The sequence below is a fragment of the Euprymna scolopes genome, chromosome 23 (genome assembly GCF_053919585.1).
Source record: "Euprymna scolopes isolate OS-2025 chromosome 23, ASM5391958v1, whole genome shotgun sequence".
Taxonomy (NCBI): Eukaryota; Metazoa; Mollusca; class Cephalopoda; order Sepiida; family Sepiolidae; genus Euprymna; species Euprymna scolopes.
In genome coordinates, this window is record NC_136504.1 from 66,624,742 (window position 1) to 66,643,065 (window position 18,324).

Genomic DNA, 18,324 nt, shown 5'->3' on the forward strand with positions numbered 1-18,324 from the left:
GGTTTCCGTTCTGCTAGATTTACAGATGTGCTTACAGTTATATCTCATAGGATTAGCGAATCTCTCAACGGAGGCAACCTTTCTAGGGCAATTGCTCTTGACATATCAAAAGCCTTTGATAGGGTATGGCATAAAGGTTTACTTCACAAGATCTCCAGTTATGGTATAGCTGGAAATGTCTTCTCAATTATTAAATCATTTCTTTCTGATAGGTTCATAAGAGTAGTAGTTGATGGGCAAAAATCAGAAGCTCACAGTTTTAATGCTGGAGTCCCTCAGGGTTCCATCTTGGGCCCATCTCTCTTCCTGATTTACATTAATGATCTTCCAAATCACATCCTTACATCATTCGTAGACATTTATGCTGATGATACTACTATATATGGTAGCACATCTAAGACCGTAAACAACCAAGTTCTCTTCGATTCTCTCTCCTCTGATCTTGAGCACGTGTTACGATGACAAAAGGAGTGGCTGGTTACTTTTAATGCATCTAAAACCAAGCTTCTATCTTTACATCATCAACGTTCTGATCCCCATCTGGCATCAATTGAAATGAATGGCTCTCGTCTTGGGGAGGCCTCATGTTTTGACAAGCATCTGGGCTTGACCTTTACTTCTGATCTGAAATGGAACACGTACATCAAATCTGTTGTCAAAGCCACTGGAAAATGCTGTGATCCTTCTATCAATCCAGTAGATATTTCACTGCTGATGCAATTCTCTATCTATATAAGAGCCAAGTTCGTCCAAGGATGGAGTACTGTTGCCACATCTGGGCAGGAGCTGCTAGAAAGGACTTATCCTTCCTTGATAGAGTCAAAATAGACTTTGTAGCCTCATAGGAGATGTCCTTTTTTCTTCCCTGCAACCTCTATCTCACAGGAGAGATGTAGCGAGTTTGTCTTTGCTTTATCGTTATTTTCATGGCAAGTGCTCGACTGAGCTTCAATCTATGGTCCCTCCCTCGCCAAACTTTCACAAGAAACCCTCGTCTAGTTGAAAGCACAATCAATAATTCCCCCCACTCTTTATTTGTGCCTAAACCTAAACGTAGATTCCATGAACAAAGCTTCTTTCTTAGAACTGCATGCCTGTGGAACTGTCTTCCGTTTTCCTGCTTTCCAGCTGACTACAATATGGTTGTCTTCAAGTCCAATGTAAACAAGTTCTTGATAAGCTGTTCCCCTTAAGTTAACAAATTTACTGAATTTCCATTACTGACAATTACTATATTGTCCAATCTTTACACTCTTTAACCCTTATCCTCGAGTGGCCGCTGGGCCTTGATAAGTAGTGATGCCTTTGTAAAAAAAAAATCTCAATCACTCCAAAGAAAATGCTATAATGATATGAAAAGTAGTTTAATATTATTTATACAAATCTAAAAGTTAACTGTTATAATTGTTTAACACATTTAGGTTTGTATTTTTTAACACATTTAGGTTTGTATTTATTCAAAGTTTGGAGGAAATTATTTAATTCTGTCATTGTGTGATTGTATCAAGATGCCAACACACAAAACTGACAGCTTGTGACCTAAGAAACAAGTTGCAATCAATTTAATAATATTAGCATTTGTCTCTTGCTCGTACAGAAGAAAGACATTTACTTTCTCTCGTGAAAATTAGACACGGATCAGGTGAGGTTTTGAAGTTTTGGAGAAGTGCATTCTGGCCTTTAAAAAAATCCCTGAGCTGTGCTCAGTAGGTGCACCTCATGTGATTCACAAAAAAAAAGGTAAAGTTTGGGAGGGTGAATTTCTTAGGGCTACATAACCATACCTCTGTCCAACGAAAGTAAGATCCTTGTTGAATCAATTATTGAGAATGTATCCTTGATTGGTATGAACAACACATACTCAGGCTGTGTTAAGAAAAGAGGACAATAAAGTGTGTATGCACTTTTAAATATAACTTAGGAACAACACAAGTATTTTTTAAGAATTACTTTTAAACTTAATGTGTCAATTTGCTGTTATTGAAATCAGGCTGGAGCCTATCCTCTCATGCACCAGCTGAAGTTCACCTTGGTATCATTTTGGCAGCTAGGATCTGGCTTGGTTCATCAGATCCTTTGTTGGAACAAGGGATGATGCAGTTCGGTCCTAAAAGTTACACTTTCCCAGGCATTATCTCTTCCTTTGAGAGTGGTGTTGGTTTATTGCTGGTTATTTAGGTGCCCCTATTAGGGAATGCTGACGAGCCAATTTTTGTTTATTTTTGTGCCCCTTCTAGAAGCCCCCATCTTCCGGCCTTGTGCAACATTTTGCTGCAACAAGAAGCAATTAAATATTCTGATTTTGCTGGTCCATTTAGTATTTAGTTAAACAATGTTTAAAAAGTGATTGAAGTATTTTTTTTTTCCAGTTTAACTTTTTTTTTTTACCTAATATTCCTACCAGTGTTTGATATACATAAACCGTTATGTAAGTAGGCAGTGACAACTAACAGACACATTTGGCATAACCCGGGAACGAATTAGAATCGTTGTGTATCTCTGCTCCCAACCCTACATCTCATATCATTTTTAATGTTTTTTTTTTTTGTTTTTTTTTGGGGGGGGAGGGTTGTGTGTGTGAAATTCTATAAATTTCAATTTTTAATCTAATCTAAATGAATAAAAGCGATAGTTAGGTCCATTTCTTGCATTATCGGTAAAATCAAAACGCTCTATATAAAGTTAATTCAACTTTGCACAATTAAAGGCATCATTTTTTTAGATCCTGCAAGCATACACACATTTGTTTGAAGGGTCCAAGTTATCACAGAGTAATCTTATTTTCTCAAGTTTTATCAATAGGGAATTGTCTATTGATTATTATATTATACCCATTCTATGGTAGTGATTTCAAAAGTAAAAAAACTATATAGGATTTTGGTGCCATCAGCTAGAATCGAAACCAAAACATTTAGCGCTCTAGCTTTAGTCATTACCGTGTGACTTAATTACACACGCATGTATATCAAAACTTGAAAAAATAAGATTGTTTAACCTTTAAATGTATATTTGCACATGCGTACAAGAGAACTTAAATCGACTAACTACGCCTGTCAAGTTCCATTTTTATTTTTTTTATTTTGATCCCTCAGCAGCTATTTTCACCGGCTAAAAACCAAATCGAATTTGTTTCCTTACATATTGAGTTTGAAGTCTATAGGCCAAAAATTTAAAGTAGTTTGGCAGAGACCGTTCTTTAAACAGACAAGATCACTCGTTTGTTTGTTTTATAGAGAGATGTGTGTGTCGTATCAATCTCTAAATAAACTTATTTTTATTTATTTTTTGAAAAAGGACATTTTATTAATAAATTATTATTCATTATTTTTTGTAATTCTAATGATAACTTTGATTTTAATATGGCAAATAGTTCTGTTTCACTGTATTTTTTACTTTCTGTTCAAATACGTGTTCAAATGTTCCTTTCTTTAAATGAACCAACATGGTTTGCAACAATTTCTAAATTGCCAGTGAAAAAGCAAATCGATTTTTCAGTACTAGGACCTATATTTGAGTCTTCGGAGCATGTAATCTTGACTCCGTGTATCATCAGATCGTTACACGCCATTGGCTGGAACCAAAGTGTAGTATCTGTCTAGGAGATGAGATTCTTCTGAACTGAGGGATTTTTTTTTTTTTTTTTGTAACTTTTGTTCCCAATCAGGTTTTATCCCTTTGAGGGGAGCTGAAGTTTTCCCTCTACACATTAGAAACTAAACTTTGTCCTCGTGGAGTGACAAGTAAACATTCTCCGAAATTGTCTAAATAATCATTTTTTTTTTTTTTTTTTTTTTTTTTTTTTAAAGTTTTTTTTTTTTTTACTACCGGTTAAAAATGGTATCAATTAAACGAGAAGTCACTAGAGGGAAAGAACCTGCTCCCCCTCCTTCCCTCTTTTTCCCCTTTTCTCCTATAGAGGAAGAGTAAAGGGAAGAGTACAGAGTGGAGATGTCGGCTTTGACGTCATAACAACAACAAAAGTTATAAGTCAAGTGTACCTCTCTCCCACCCCCTCCTAACTCTTCCGTTCCTACTCTTTCATTCGTTTCTTTCTCTTGTTGTTTAAGGCAACTCTGTACAAGATGATGGATGGAAGGGGGTAGGTATGATAAACTTGCGTTTAGTCAGTTTTGAAAAGTAGTGATACCTTTATCGTTGCCTCTGGTGAAGAGATGATGATACACAAAACAGAGTTACTTTGCTTACTGTTGGAATGTCTTAAAAAGGTCAAAAGGAGACAAGCCAAACCCATATACTCTGACACACATATCTGTATATGCGTGCACGTATGTATATATGTATGCGTATATATATAATCGCGTTGACACGCTCGTTCTCGTCAGATCACCGAAGTTAAGCTAAGTTGAGCCTGGCTAATACCAGACGGGTGACCATTTGGGAATTCTAGGTGCTGTAATGCGCTCTCCACTTATCTCGGCATTTGTTTCCAGTTGTCTTGTACATATACTTCATTTACCACTGGTATTTAACAATGTCGACTCAGGAGAGGTGCGAGTGGAGATTGCGCACTTCCTGCCGCAAAAATTTTATGCGCAGGCACCCCTACGTGTGTATCCATAGTCCATCAAAGACTGAAGGAGCCTATATGTATTCGTGTGTTTCAGCGTAACCGTGATAGTTGCACTGAATTATTATTTCATTGTAGTCTCAACTTTTTAATATTTTTAGTTTTTTTTTTGTTTTTGTTTTTTTGGGTTTTTTTGTTTTGTTTTTTGTTTTTTAAACATCAGGTCAATTCTTTTGACTTTAGACATTCAAGTTGTACCTTAACACTTTTGCTGTTCCTAACAGGCAAGTCTTTTGCAAAATTTGGAAAAAAAAAATCTCTTGCCAATCTGATTAAGCCATTTATAGTGTTTTTTTTTTTTTTGTTGTTACGGTCCCAAACGTTCCAATTACAATTCTTTACCTTTCCATTGTCTAACTAATTCCCATTTCAGATCTTGATATTTAATTATTTATTTTCATGTTCTTTGTCTTGCACTCTGGTATCGAAAGAGTAGACTTTCTCAATGATTGAGCAAGTTATTATTATTATTTTGGGTTTTGGAGTATCAATTTGTATGCGTATGTCCCAAAGAGATTTGACATTGTCGTTTTCCTGTATCACTTCTGGTTTATGCTCACACCACTTTTCATTGTGGTCTAATTCATAGAGTTTACATATATTCCAGAGTAGAACCTAAGTGACTTTGTCATGTCTCCATTTTTTTTTTTTTTTTAATTATTATTGATGTTGAGCTAGCTTTGGGCATTCTTTCATTACTCAATCGGCACATCGATGATTCTGCAGTTTTAACGATGTAGTGTCTTGATGGACTTGGGTGCATGTGTCTTGTTCCGAGGCTGCCATTAAAGTGTTCCCAGTAAATCTTTTAAGATCACCCCTGACCAACCAATTCCAGCTGTCATTATCTTTAAATTTAGTATTCTTAAAGAATACATTGTTTAGTTTCTTTCTAAATATTTCCCCTTTCTCTTGCAACTTCTGACTCTTTTTCACCCCATGTCGTAGTATCTTTTCCCTTTTCACTTCATAAAGAAGAGTTTAATGATTTTCAGAAATATATTTAGTTAGATTTCCTTTTACCACATCTTCAACACTAAGTAAGCCTTGACCACCTTCTCTTTTAGGTAGCTACAATCGATCTACATCGTTTCTCTTAGCAAAAGCCCCATAAATTGTAAGCATTTTATATTTTCTTGCATCCAAACATTTTAATTCATCTACATTTCAGTCAAGTATACCAGCAGGATATTGAACAATACCTACTGCTCTGGCGTTGATGGCATATATTGTATTCTGATTGGAGTATTCAGCCGTGACCTGGTTTTTCATTTCCATGTTCTTAATCTTATCAGCTTCTTATTATTAGTTTTATTATTAGTAGGAGTAGTGTTAGTAGAAGTAAATATTCACAAAGAGTTTTCATGCAGGCCATCATCAGAGATTACTTTGACAACTAGGAACCTCCAAATAAATGTGAAGAAATCTGCACAGAATCGGTGACGTCAACAATTTCTGTTAACTATACAAAGCTTTCAATAAGTATAGAACAGCAGAAGCAGAAATAATGTTTTTTTTTTAATTTTGAATTTCGTTTGAATCACATCTTGATGACTAATCTCTCACAATAGTCCTCCAGGACTGGGGAACAACTGTGAATTTAATATTCTCTTGATACTTCCTCTTTCGGAGGAAGCAGATTCAACCCATCTAGGGTGAATGCCATACAACAAACAAGCAAACAAACACTATATAAATATTCTTCATTTTCTTTCTTCACTAAAACACAACTTTTATACCTCAAATCATATCTAAAGTCAGTCTGGTTCTTGGCGATACACAAAGACACTTCAGGTAGGCATACCACAGGCTAACATGTAAATTTTGATACTTACAGTTTCAGTAGACTTCTTGGTAAAAAAGTGCTAAAACTAATTTTCACCAACAATAATTAACAAAGATATTTACAATTAAATATTTTTTAATTTGTGTTGAATTTTCTATTTTAAAATTGCCAATAGTCATTTTTATATTATATTAAAATATTTATGAAAATTGTAATACCGTACTCTAATTTATATGTTTAAAATTGACTTTTTCAGAATTATCAAATTTAAATCTTTTAAAAATTATTTTTAAGTTTTTTGGGGTGTTTTTTTAGTTTGCAATTCAACTAATTATACACTGCTGATCAAAAATTTAAGACCACTTAAAAAATCTTTTAAAAAACTTTTTTTTTAAGGATAGATTTTACACTCTCCGACTTAAGGTTACCAATACTAAAATCTAAAAGGTTATCGAAACAAAAAGCTACATTCCAAAGATTTATTTTTAAAATTTACATTTTTATTAAATTAGGCTTTTTACACATGATTAAAATTATAAGACCAGAGACAAAAATTCTATCAAATTGTACAAAAAGTGTATGAAAAGTGTATGAAAACATTCAGCAATCAAACTTAATAATGAGTTCTACATCCACTGCTTTTGATGACTTCAAAAATTCTTTGGGGTATGCTAGAAATAAGGGTTTCCATTAAGGTGCGGAGGATCCTGTTCCAGTTTCTGATGATGGCTTCATGAAGTTTATTTTTTGTTGAATATTGTTTGCTATTTCGATAAACCTCTCTTGTCATCTATCCCCAAACATTTTCAATTGGGTTCAAGTCTGGTGAGCATTCAGGATGTCCCAAGAGATGGATTCCATTTTCTTGTAGAAAGCTCAAGGTCCATCTTGCGGTCTGAATTGCAGCATTATCCTCTTGGAATAACCATCCATCTCCACACAAACGATGACCCTCCATCATCAAAGATGATTTTTGCAGCATGCTAACATAACCAGTTGCTGTCTGACGACGCTGCACCACCTGGAGCTCCATTATCCCTCTGTAAGAAAAGGCACCCCATACCATTATGGACCCTCCACCACTATGATGTGTGGAAAAAATTTCAAGGGGCATGTTTTTGTCATGCCAATATCGCTGAAAGCCACCAGGACCATCTAAATTGAATTTTTTCTTATCAGAAAACAGGACATTCTTCCACTTCTCAACATCCCCGGTTTGGTATTCACGACCAAATCTTAAGCGGTCCACTTTGTGACGTGGAAGCAATCGAGGAATTTGTTTACGCTTTTTATTTACCATGCCTTTTTGTTGTATCGTCTGATGGTTATTGGACTGCAATCAGCATCTTTAACCATCTTAATTTGACTAGAAGAAAGTCCTCTGTCATTCATAACAACCTGTCTGATTCTCCTACTCAATGCAGGAGAAATGGGGGGGGCTACCAAAGGATTTTGCTTTTCCATAATTCTCAGTGTTCTTTAGAAAGTTTTAACAATTTTACTGCGATTTATCTTAGTTGCTATCGCTCGCTGTGACAAACGTTACTTATGGAATCCTAGAATTCGAGAGCGCTCAACTTTGGTTAGTTTTCTTGCTTAGGCATGGTAACACCTTTACACAGTGATTGCTAATCTCTAACTGAACTAAAAACATTAGAATTACCATAAATCTAACAATTTATACCCTTGGTCTTATAATTTTGATCATGTGTAAAAAGACTAATTTAATAAAAATGCAAATTTTTAAATAAAATTTTTGGAATGTACCTTTTTGTTTCCATAACCATTGTAGTATTAGTAACCTTAAGTCGGAGAGTTTAAAATCTATCCTTAAAAAAGTTTCTTTTTTAAAGATTTTTAAATGGTCTTAAATTTTTTAATCAGCAGTGTATTGTATATATTATTGAAAAATATAATTTTTTTACAAAACATATAAAATTGTATTTATTTTAATTTTCTATTTACAAATTCAAACTAATTAAAAAAAAAAAAAGCGATATAATTTTATAGATAAAAAATATAAATATTAAAAAATTTTTTTTAATTTTCCAGCTTTATAATATTTTGAAATTTCACGCAATTTTAATATATTTTGTTCAGATTTCATAAAACATACAAAAAAAAAAAGATTTACCCTCGTATATTAAATATAAAATTTGAAAAGTGAATAAATATAGAAAATTTCATGAAAATCTTACTATTATTTGATTTTTGTTAAATTTATTAAACACGGGTATATCTACACGTTAAAAATGTTGAATACATAGGAACGTTGTTTTAAGGTAGTAATTTATTATAGGCTTCTTCTTTTAAATGGTACAAAATTATGTTACATTTAGTGGAGGGGAATTCTATGGCATACTTTGGAGGTACCTACCGACAACAATGAATAGTGTTCCCAAGAGTTTGGTTGACAACAAGTCTTCCCAGATTTCCAGTACTCTTCACCTCTTTTGATAATTTTTGCAAATGTTTTTGCATTATCGCAACAGTCGTTTGCCATTGACTGCTCACTGAAAATGACTATTGGTTTTCACTGGAATTTGAGTGGCAACAAGCCTTTCCAAGGCCCCAGTGCTCTTCGCACCTATCCAATGTAGGTCTGGTTAGTGCTTTCTCTTTTTGGTCTTTATATGCTCCTTAATCCTTCGCAACTATTTGGTGTGGTGCCAGTATATGCTGACACTATTATTATTATTATTATTATTATTATTATTAATGGAATGTTTAATAAAATAAATGCAACTGCCTAAAATAAAACAGAATTTTAAAATTACTATTAAAAAATAGTTTGATTGCAAAATTCAACAATGCATTTCAGTTTATTCATAAACAAGTCTCTTGTTTTAATGTTTTGATAACAGCAACAAAGAAAAGATAAATGAATTACTTTATGAAACATTGAAATTTGAAAAACTAGCTTTAAAATTTTTAGTAAATGTTTCTGACAAGCCAATTTTAATTTGTTGTATCATGTCATTGACAATATAATAACGTAGTTTGCTAATATTTAAACCAACTCAGACGACTGGTAATATTAAACATTTTCAAATAAGCACCTAAAAATAGTCGGCAAGGAAGATAACTCATTTTAAATTGAACAATATATCTATTACAACTAAATTTTTTTATCTCTTTCTGTATAAGTCTTAAAATATGCAAACAACTAAATCTTAAAAGACTTCATTGCATCTTTGGAAATACCGGGTAAGTACAGCTTATATATATATATATATATATATATATATATATATATATATATATATATATATATATATATATATATAATGATCTGGGAAGTTTTTCAACATCAAGTCGTTTATTGGAAAACTCCTTTGCTTGTAAGTCAATTAATCTCTAATTTTCATCGCTTCTGTTGATCAAACGCCACCTGTCTTCAAAAATAAAGACGCTTCTTCGTTATTAAAGTGAAAATTGAAAATCGAAATATTTAATTGCAATTAAAACTAATTGTCATATGGAAATTAGTAACATGTCTAAAAATTACAGAAAACGATAATATAGAACATTAATTATGAATAAAAATAGATGTCCAAACTATGAGTTACTTCAAGGTTGCCAAATTGGCCCTTTTAAAGACAAATTTTGTGAATTTGGTTTGTTTTGAAGCGGTTTAACCTACAAAAATTTGATTTGACCTTTTTTAAAATTTGGCTTTATAGTATATATATAAATTTGACTTTATGGTATATATATAAATTTGACTTTATGGTATATATAAATTTGACTTTATGGTATATATATAAATTTGACTTTATGGTATATATATATAAATTTGACTTTATGGTATATATATATATATAAATTTGACTTTATGGTATATATAAATTTGATTTTATGGTGTATATAAATTTGACTTTATATACAAAACTAATCTCTTACTCTAAATTCTGAAATAATTGTTTTTTTGTTTGTTTGTTTTTTTTTGTTTTGTTTTGTTTTTTTTTTTCAAACAGACTCACCTTAAAAAAAAGCAAAGAATTTAATTGGGGGGGGGGTTAGCTGAGGGTACTCGTCTACAAATGTATCAATAATTATTTAAATACAACAGTTTCAGATATTCTTGAAAGTCCTCTGGTACACTTAAAGATATGAGAACGGTAAAATGTATTATTAATATCCGTTAGCGCAAGTGTTTTTATCTAAAAAATTTTAATTTCTTCCAAAAACATAAAAAAACCTATGGTTTCAACTTCATAGAAAACATCTTTACTAGATCATTGTTAAGAAAACAATACATAACTCATAGAAAAAAAGGCACAAATGTTTGGGGAAGCTAACATATTTAATATAGCCATTTTTACCGTATATAGCATTAATAAAAAACATTTCCATCTGACCTTTTTTGACCTTTTTTCCTGAAAAATTTTTATGGTCTGGCAATCCTGAGTTACCCCTTTTGTATTTGCATTCCAGGTCTGAAACAAATATGGCCGACAATTGTTTTACATATCATGAAAATACTTGTTTTATCTAATAATGCAGTAACATTTAACTAATTGTAACATGACAATTAAGTAGAAGACATTATTTTTACTTGAAGTTTGAGATTGTAAGTAGATACTATTGATTTTTAATGAAAATTCATTTTTCTGACTTCCAGTTTTCGCTCTAATAACGAAAAAGCACAAAAACAAGAATAAAATGTTCCCATATATATATATATATATATATATATATATATATATATAAATGACAAAAGTATATTTCAAATTTCATGTTGACCATCTTATAATTTATTCCTTTAATTCCGTTGACACTTACAATTTTTGACAGTAACTGTTTCATAGCGCAAAATCATTCATTTAATTATTATATCAATCAATGAATCTATTTTGTCCTTAACTCATCACAAAGAGTAGCTACTCAAATCCATCAAAAGCATAAATACAAAATCCGAAGATTGGACGAGAAGTTAAAATTACCTTATTTTTAGCTTACGCTATTTTGAACTTGAACTTTAAATGGAGAAAGAGAGGCTCCTTATTAGTCTTAAATTTATTATAGTCTGGCTAGTTGGCTCCACTTTTCAAAAAATTTTCAAGTAAAAAAAGTGAAGTGAAGAAAAAAAATTTGAAACAAAAACTGTTGGTTTGAAACTGTAAAGACACACAAAAATCGAAAATAGTTTAAAAATACTAAGATTGGTAATTGATTATTAAACAAGAAATGGAAGAGAAAATGTGTAAAAAAAAAAAAAGAAGAAGGGATCTGAGAGGAGAGGGGGATCAGAAAATGATGAAATAAATGGAAAAAATTATTGAGGGCTAGAGAGTGATGGTTGATAAAAATAGGGAAGAACATAACAGAAAATTAGATGAAAACGAAGAATGGAAAATATGATTGAGGGAAAAGGTAATTAAAAGAATGAGAGAAAAAGAAAGTAAAAGAGAGAGAGAGAGTGAATGTAAATAAGAGTGTGAGGTAAAAATAGTGGAAAGGTAATAGAAAGAGAAAAAAAAATGAAAGAAGGAAACATTCGAAGAAAACAAAGTAAAGACTAACAATTGTAAAGAGTTTTATGCATAAGAAAGAAACATTACAAATGTTTAACTTTTCTTCCTCACCTCTCTCTCTCTCTCTCTCTCTCTCTCTCTCTCTCTCTCTCTCTCTCTCTCTCTCTCTCTCTCTCTGCATGTAAGTTAATTTGGATCTACCACTTATTTTTTCCTTCATTTGCACAAGTTAATCGTAGGTTTCTTTTTACATTTGTAAGCAGTGAAGAGAGGGGCAAAAGCAAACCAATGTGACCTCATGTAGGTGTTGTTGGTTTCGGTGGCGGTGGTTAGTCCGTCGTCACCACTGCCGCACTAAACTTACCTTCTTAGCTGTATCCACTTTCCACTCATTCCCACTACCTCATTAAATATGAAGATGAAATGAGTCTATCAAACACACAAACGATCATTTAACTTGTGTCTCTTTATTGAGTTTGAATACGGCTATATCACATTAAAACACTAAAGTTAAGACATAAAACCTACTCAGTACTTATTGTAGATCCATGGTCATTCTTGATTATGATAAAGAAGAAATAAAACACAAACACTAGTAATTGTATAAAAAATGTGACTTGTTGGCTTTATAGAAGGTGTGCAAACTATTTATTTTGTTAGTTGTCTCTTCTGTCCAGTTCTGGATGATTTTTCCAGTCATTCACATTCTTTGTGCACCCCCACCTCCGAGGGCACCTTTAACAAATTCTGTCTTGTAGCTATAGAACCCTAGTCTTCACTGTCTCAAAAATCCCATCATCCTTAGCTCTTTCTTGACTTGATGCTAAAACCCTTTTTGCATTCAGAAAATCCCTCTTCTCTTACGTTTTTCACACCTACGTATCAAGGCGATGCTATGGTAACTGACATAAAGAGTGGATATTTTGTAGGAGAGCTCATCCACCCAACCACCCATAGAAACAGATAAAAAAAAGTGTTATTCCTTGAGAGTTGAAATTTATTAGTTTGAGTATGTGTTCATTAGTCCTGAGGTACTGTTCTGTTCAGTTCTAGGAGGTCCATCTTCTTAAGTTTTACTTTCTCTATTTGAAATATCATTGTCAGGATTTTTTTTTATCATTTTTGGAGGGAGAAAAGCTTGTTTTTTTCCCTCCCCACAAACACACACCTTTTTATTATAGGAATTATGGCCTAATTGCACTGCTGGTTGACAATGCTATTTGCATTAGTGTAGAGCTCATCCCCTTGTAATTGATATTCCCAAATGGTCCCCATTTGCTACTGGCTAGCCTCAATGTCATTTAACTTCAGTGATATAATGAGAACTAGTGTATCAACATGATTATGCTGTATATATACCTCTTTGAAAAGGGGTTAGTTTATTGCTAATGCCTGAGATTTCCCTACTGAGGAATACAGATGGAGCTGTAGGCAAGAGTGCATTGTATTTAACTTCCTAAAGAAATAAATTAAGCTATTAGTGCTATTGAATATTTGCATCAAAAGATTTGTTTTTCTTCAATTATGCGTCCACATAAACTTACTCAGACAGCTGTTCACAATTCCGGGATGCACTCCGCAGTGGTGTTTATTCTGTATTTTGTATAGCCTAACCTGAACTTGTCACATGTCGAGACAAAATTAACAAAAGTAGACCACGGATGTGTGAATAAACAGCACATGATTGGCAGGGCTGTTTTTTTTTTCTTTCTTTCTTCTATAAAACATGTCAAATAAGTAATATTTGGTGGTCAGTGATTTATTTAATATGTTTACATAGGATGCTTTTGATTGATTAGGCCTGATGGGTTTGCCTTAGCATCACAGGGTGACCATATAGGAATACTAAGTGTTGTAGGTTTGGAGGTGAAAATACATTTGGAAAAGGTATTCAGTTCTCCTACTGCCCCACCCCCACCTGACAATAGATAAAACAGAAGGGTAGACTAATCCCTCAGGCCTTGGTAGGAGCAACCAAATAAAATGTAGACTTTTTTTCTATAAAGAAAATACTTTGAGGGGGAAAAAACCCCTATGTGCATACATATGTATAGATACGGTGGATTTTTTTTTTTTTTTTCCTGAGCTGCATTATATTTAAAATTATAATTAATGTTTTTCGATTTGTTCAATTTATCCAAATAATATATGTAACTTCTGATTGATAAAAGCTCATGTTTAACTGCTGTATTCAAGCATATCCTGTAATATCTGTGTCTTTTTTACTAAAAATATGTATGAATTGTTTTAATTCTCTAACAGTTTCTATTACATATAATAAATTTCCTTAAAGTTTTATGCTGTAGCTCAACAGTTATGACGAGCTCTCAATGTAACATCACGTAAACTTTATTCAAAGAAGCATTCCATATTTCCTTCAAAAATACTTTATTTACACACAATTTTGTTTGCCATACCAAGAACATATATTTTCATGGTACCTCGCATTTTTGTGAAATTTAACAATAAATATTTAATATCAATTTTATTTGGAGTATTTTAGGGTATATAATATGAACACAACTTTGCATCATTTTTATTGAATTTGATCCATAGTCATTAGATACCAATTTAGCAAGATTCCTTGAATTTCAATTTTTTGTTAAAAATCCTTTATGGTTAAATCTTAAATTTTAGACATTTTCTAGGATCAAAATCATGTCATGGATTTTGATTAAAATTGGGATAAGGATTTAGGTTTAGTATCATAACTTGATTTTAATATTCGCCAGGGAACATAAATGTGATGCAAAATTGTTCTGTTCAAGGAATTAATGTTATTCATCCTGGGGCAGATACTCTTCTTGTAGATATACAAGTAGAGAAAGATATTAAAAAAAAAAAAAAAAGTATTAGAGAGAAATAAAGAGGAAATAACGAAATAAGAAAGAAAAATGGTGATTAAACAAAACTGATGAGAAACGTGCATGTCACGTGACATCAAATGCTTACTCATCTAAAAAGTGTGACCAAAAGTGTTCATCTTAAAGAAAATCTTAACTGTTAAAAGTGGTCATCCACCTACCCGTCCCCCCATTATTAATGAAGTCTATCTTCATGTTTATATCGAAAGCAATTAGCCCATTTTGTCTCAAAACAAATGAAAAAGAAGCTGACTACTATTTAATTCTGAAATAAACTTGTTATAGAACCTTTTAATATGAGGGAGGACTATTTATGTAGTTGGGTTTCATTTAAATATATTGTATTTAGCTTAATTATGAATATTCATATTCTCTAAGCTAGATTTTTTTCAGGTGCATGGAACTTTTAACTTTCTATCTTTCATAATTGTTACTACACAAATACACAAAGGACTTTTTTTGTAGCTGAGAGCAAAATCTTAGCAGCAGACAGTTCGTGAACTTTTTGGGGGGCTCTAAGTTTATTTCTTTTTTTTTTTCATTAATAAAATTGTTTGTTTGTTTCTATCCACCAAGTCTTTTCTCTTCTCATTTTTGTTTTTGTCTTGTTTTGTTTAGTTATTTTTTGTTTTTCTTTATCTTTGTATTGGTAATGTTTTTATGCATCGAAGTGACCTTCATTGAAAATGATGACAATAATTTCGACAAAGAGAAAGGGAACAAGACAACCATCTGGTCAGTCATCCAACCACCTGCTCCCTTTTTTTTTTTTTCTCTCTCTCTCTCTTCTAACTTTTGTCTGTTGGTAAGAATTCTATTAAGCTATGTTAGAAGGATTTTTAGTAAGTTATTAATTTTTTTATTAAACGATTTTAATTATTTACTGTTATGGAACTTTTGCATATATATATATATATATATATATATATATATATATATATATAGAGAGAGAGAGAGAGAGTGACATATTAGATTACAAATATATAACAGAAAACATTTACTTATGTTTGAAAACTAATTATGCAAATTAGGTATTCAAATAAATCTCTTGAGAAAATTTGTTGATACTATTTAATCAGGCCTTCATCATCTGTTCATTGTCTTTGTCCAAATTCAGTTCTTGATGTTAACACTGGCCATAATGTCTATCATGTGATCTCTTTCACTATTGTTTGAAAAAAAAATTCCTTTTCCCAGACAAGATATCAACTCAACAAGTAAAGATGCTTTATTTTGAGAAGTTACAATGATATTTGTTTTTGGTTTTTACTTAACAACAGCTTATAATCAGGATAAACAAATCTTCACTGCCTATCCTGAAGAATCTCTTTTTCTTTCAAACCAAGCAAAGACCCCATTTACCCGTTTTGCTGGAATATATATAGATATCAATTGGACCATACTGCAAGACCAGTTGAGATATCAGCTGTTAATCCATAGACATAAAAACTGGACATAACTTTTTCAAAAATCTTAAGTGGTTTGCAATTACAACATGGAACCATGTATCCAAGATATTATTTCAAAGACCACAATCTTGTCTCTTAGCTGAATAATTCTTCCATTGCATGCCCATCGTTTGTAGCATATATCAATGCACTTATGCTAAAGATGCAGAATTCTGCATGTTTACACAAATACTTAAAACAGTAATCATTAAAATATATGTAAATTTATTCGTGCTTATGTGTTTCACATAATTTTGCTTTGTAGTTTGTTTCAAAGTAGTTTTCATTTTTGGTTTTCCAATTTCTAATTGCAGATAAACAACAAGAACTTGATGTGCCGACACTGAAGGTAGAAGATACCGAACGGCCCGGAATCAAAGAGACCCCCTCCAAAGAGAAAAATCGGCCTATGTGCCAGATATCTGGAGTACGCAAACTTAAACACACAAACAGTTTTACCGGAGTTGTTCCGAAATATGGTGTGGAAACACCTCATAAAGAAGAACTTGGAAAGGTAAGTCTCCAGGAAAAACATGCAGCTGTGTGATATGAGAGCTGTGGACAACGTGTCTACTGCTTTTTCATGAGTGAGGGTTGAAGATAATGTCTGTTGAGTCTTTCCTTTGGGCGGATAGGTGGAACATGTTCATGCATGAAGAAAAAAAATATGTGTTCAGAGGCAAAAAACAAATGGCTTCTATTTAAAAACGATAATAAAAGAATTATAGTAATTAAAAATTTCAGCATTTATTACTTTAATAAATGTTATAAATACATAAAAAAAAATGAAGGAGTTCATCCTGTTTGACCGAGAGAAAAATATATATTCCACTTTTTGGGATTTGGAATGAAAACTAATAAGTCAAGTTGAAATAAATAAAATTTGTACATTATTAAATTAAGAATTCAACTAATATTTGTAATGTGATTGTTTTTAAAACGATTTCGAATGTTTTATTTTGTATTATATTTTAGATGATTACAGAAAGGTTTCATCAATGCCCCTCATCACATCATATATCAAAGTTAAGTAAGAAAAACATCAAATTTTAGTATTATAGAAAAAAGATATATGCAGTTAATATAGAAAACAGAACCTCATCTCCATATATAATAAAATCACTGCAAAAATTCTCCTCTGGACCAAAGTAGCATAGGTTTGCCACAACAGATGCCACATACAAATTCAATACATCTAGCCTAATATTCACTATCTTATGTAGCTTTCGAATACCATTTTAGGCACATTTAGTTGTGATATTAAAATACTGCATTCCATCCTACAAGCAACAGTATCACAATCGCAACATCTATAGAAGAAGGAGTCCCTATTTTTCTTTCTAAATATCTAGTACTAACATTGCTACCAGTTGTCACCTGAATGAATTTTACACATTTCACAGATTCTGTTATTACACCGATTATTTATAAATAATAAAGACTCCCTTTCCAAAGTTTACCCATTCTGATTGGCTGAGCTCTGAAAATTCTCATATTCTGGAATACAATGAAGGTTATTATGAGTAAAACATGGCATCACTAACAGACATATTATTTCACGTGCCGTCACTATCAAGTTCATTTAATGCTTACTTCATTACATTCATGTGTGTGCAAGTGTGCATGCATATGATACAAATCACTTTTAGTTGATTATCGCGTGATTTGTATCGTATACACACACACACATAACTGTATCACAACAGAATCAATACTGTAAAAAGGTTATTCTCCCCACTTCTCTCTCTCTCTATCTCTTCCTGTACGTATTTTCCTTGCGTGTGCTTGTGTCCATGTGTTTGCTTGAACATGCATCTCAAATAAAAACAAAAACGCTTTTTGTAGAAAAAAATTCTTGGCTTAATCTCTATACAGTTTTCTTTTCACTTTTTCCATCGATTTATTTATGATAAAAACACTATAGCTTCATACAAAAAACAATTGGCTAAATTTTTTTAATTTATGAGATTCTGCAGTGCGTGCTCACACAAATCTCCTTAGTAAAATTATACCCTCATGTTTTCACCTCTTTTGTTTGTTTTTCATTTAAACAAACTGAGCTACAGCAATGCGTGGCTAGGTACAGTTAGTATTATATAAGTTTGACACACTTTTTATGAAATTAATAATGATAATAGTAATAATTATAGTATATTTGATA

At 32.1% G+C, this 18,324-nt stretch overlaps 1 protein-coding gene across 13 annotated transcripts in view; it reads left to right on the plus strand.

Moving 5' to 3' along the window:
* The window catches only part of LOC145245959 (3',5'-cyclic-AMP phosphodiesterase 4C-like), a 1,213,142-nt gene that overhangs the window by 1,164,615 nt on the left and 30,203 nt on the right, over window positions 1–18,324 (plus strand). For all 13 annotated transcript variants that reach the window (XM_080107731.1, XM_080107732.1, XM_080107734.1 and 10 more), the window contains one exon: window positions 16,478–16,677. In XM_080107731.1, the coding sequence (XP_079963857.1) occupies window positions 16,478–16,677 (200 nt within the window). The remainder of the gene's footprint in view (window positions 1–16,477; window positions 16,678–18,324) is intronic.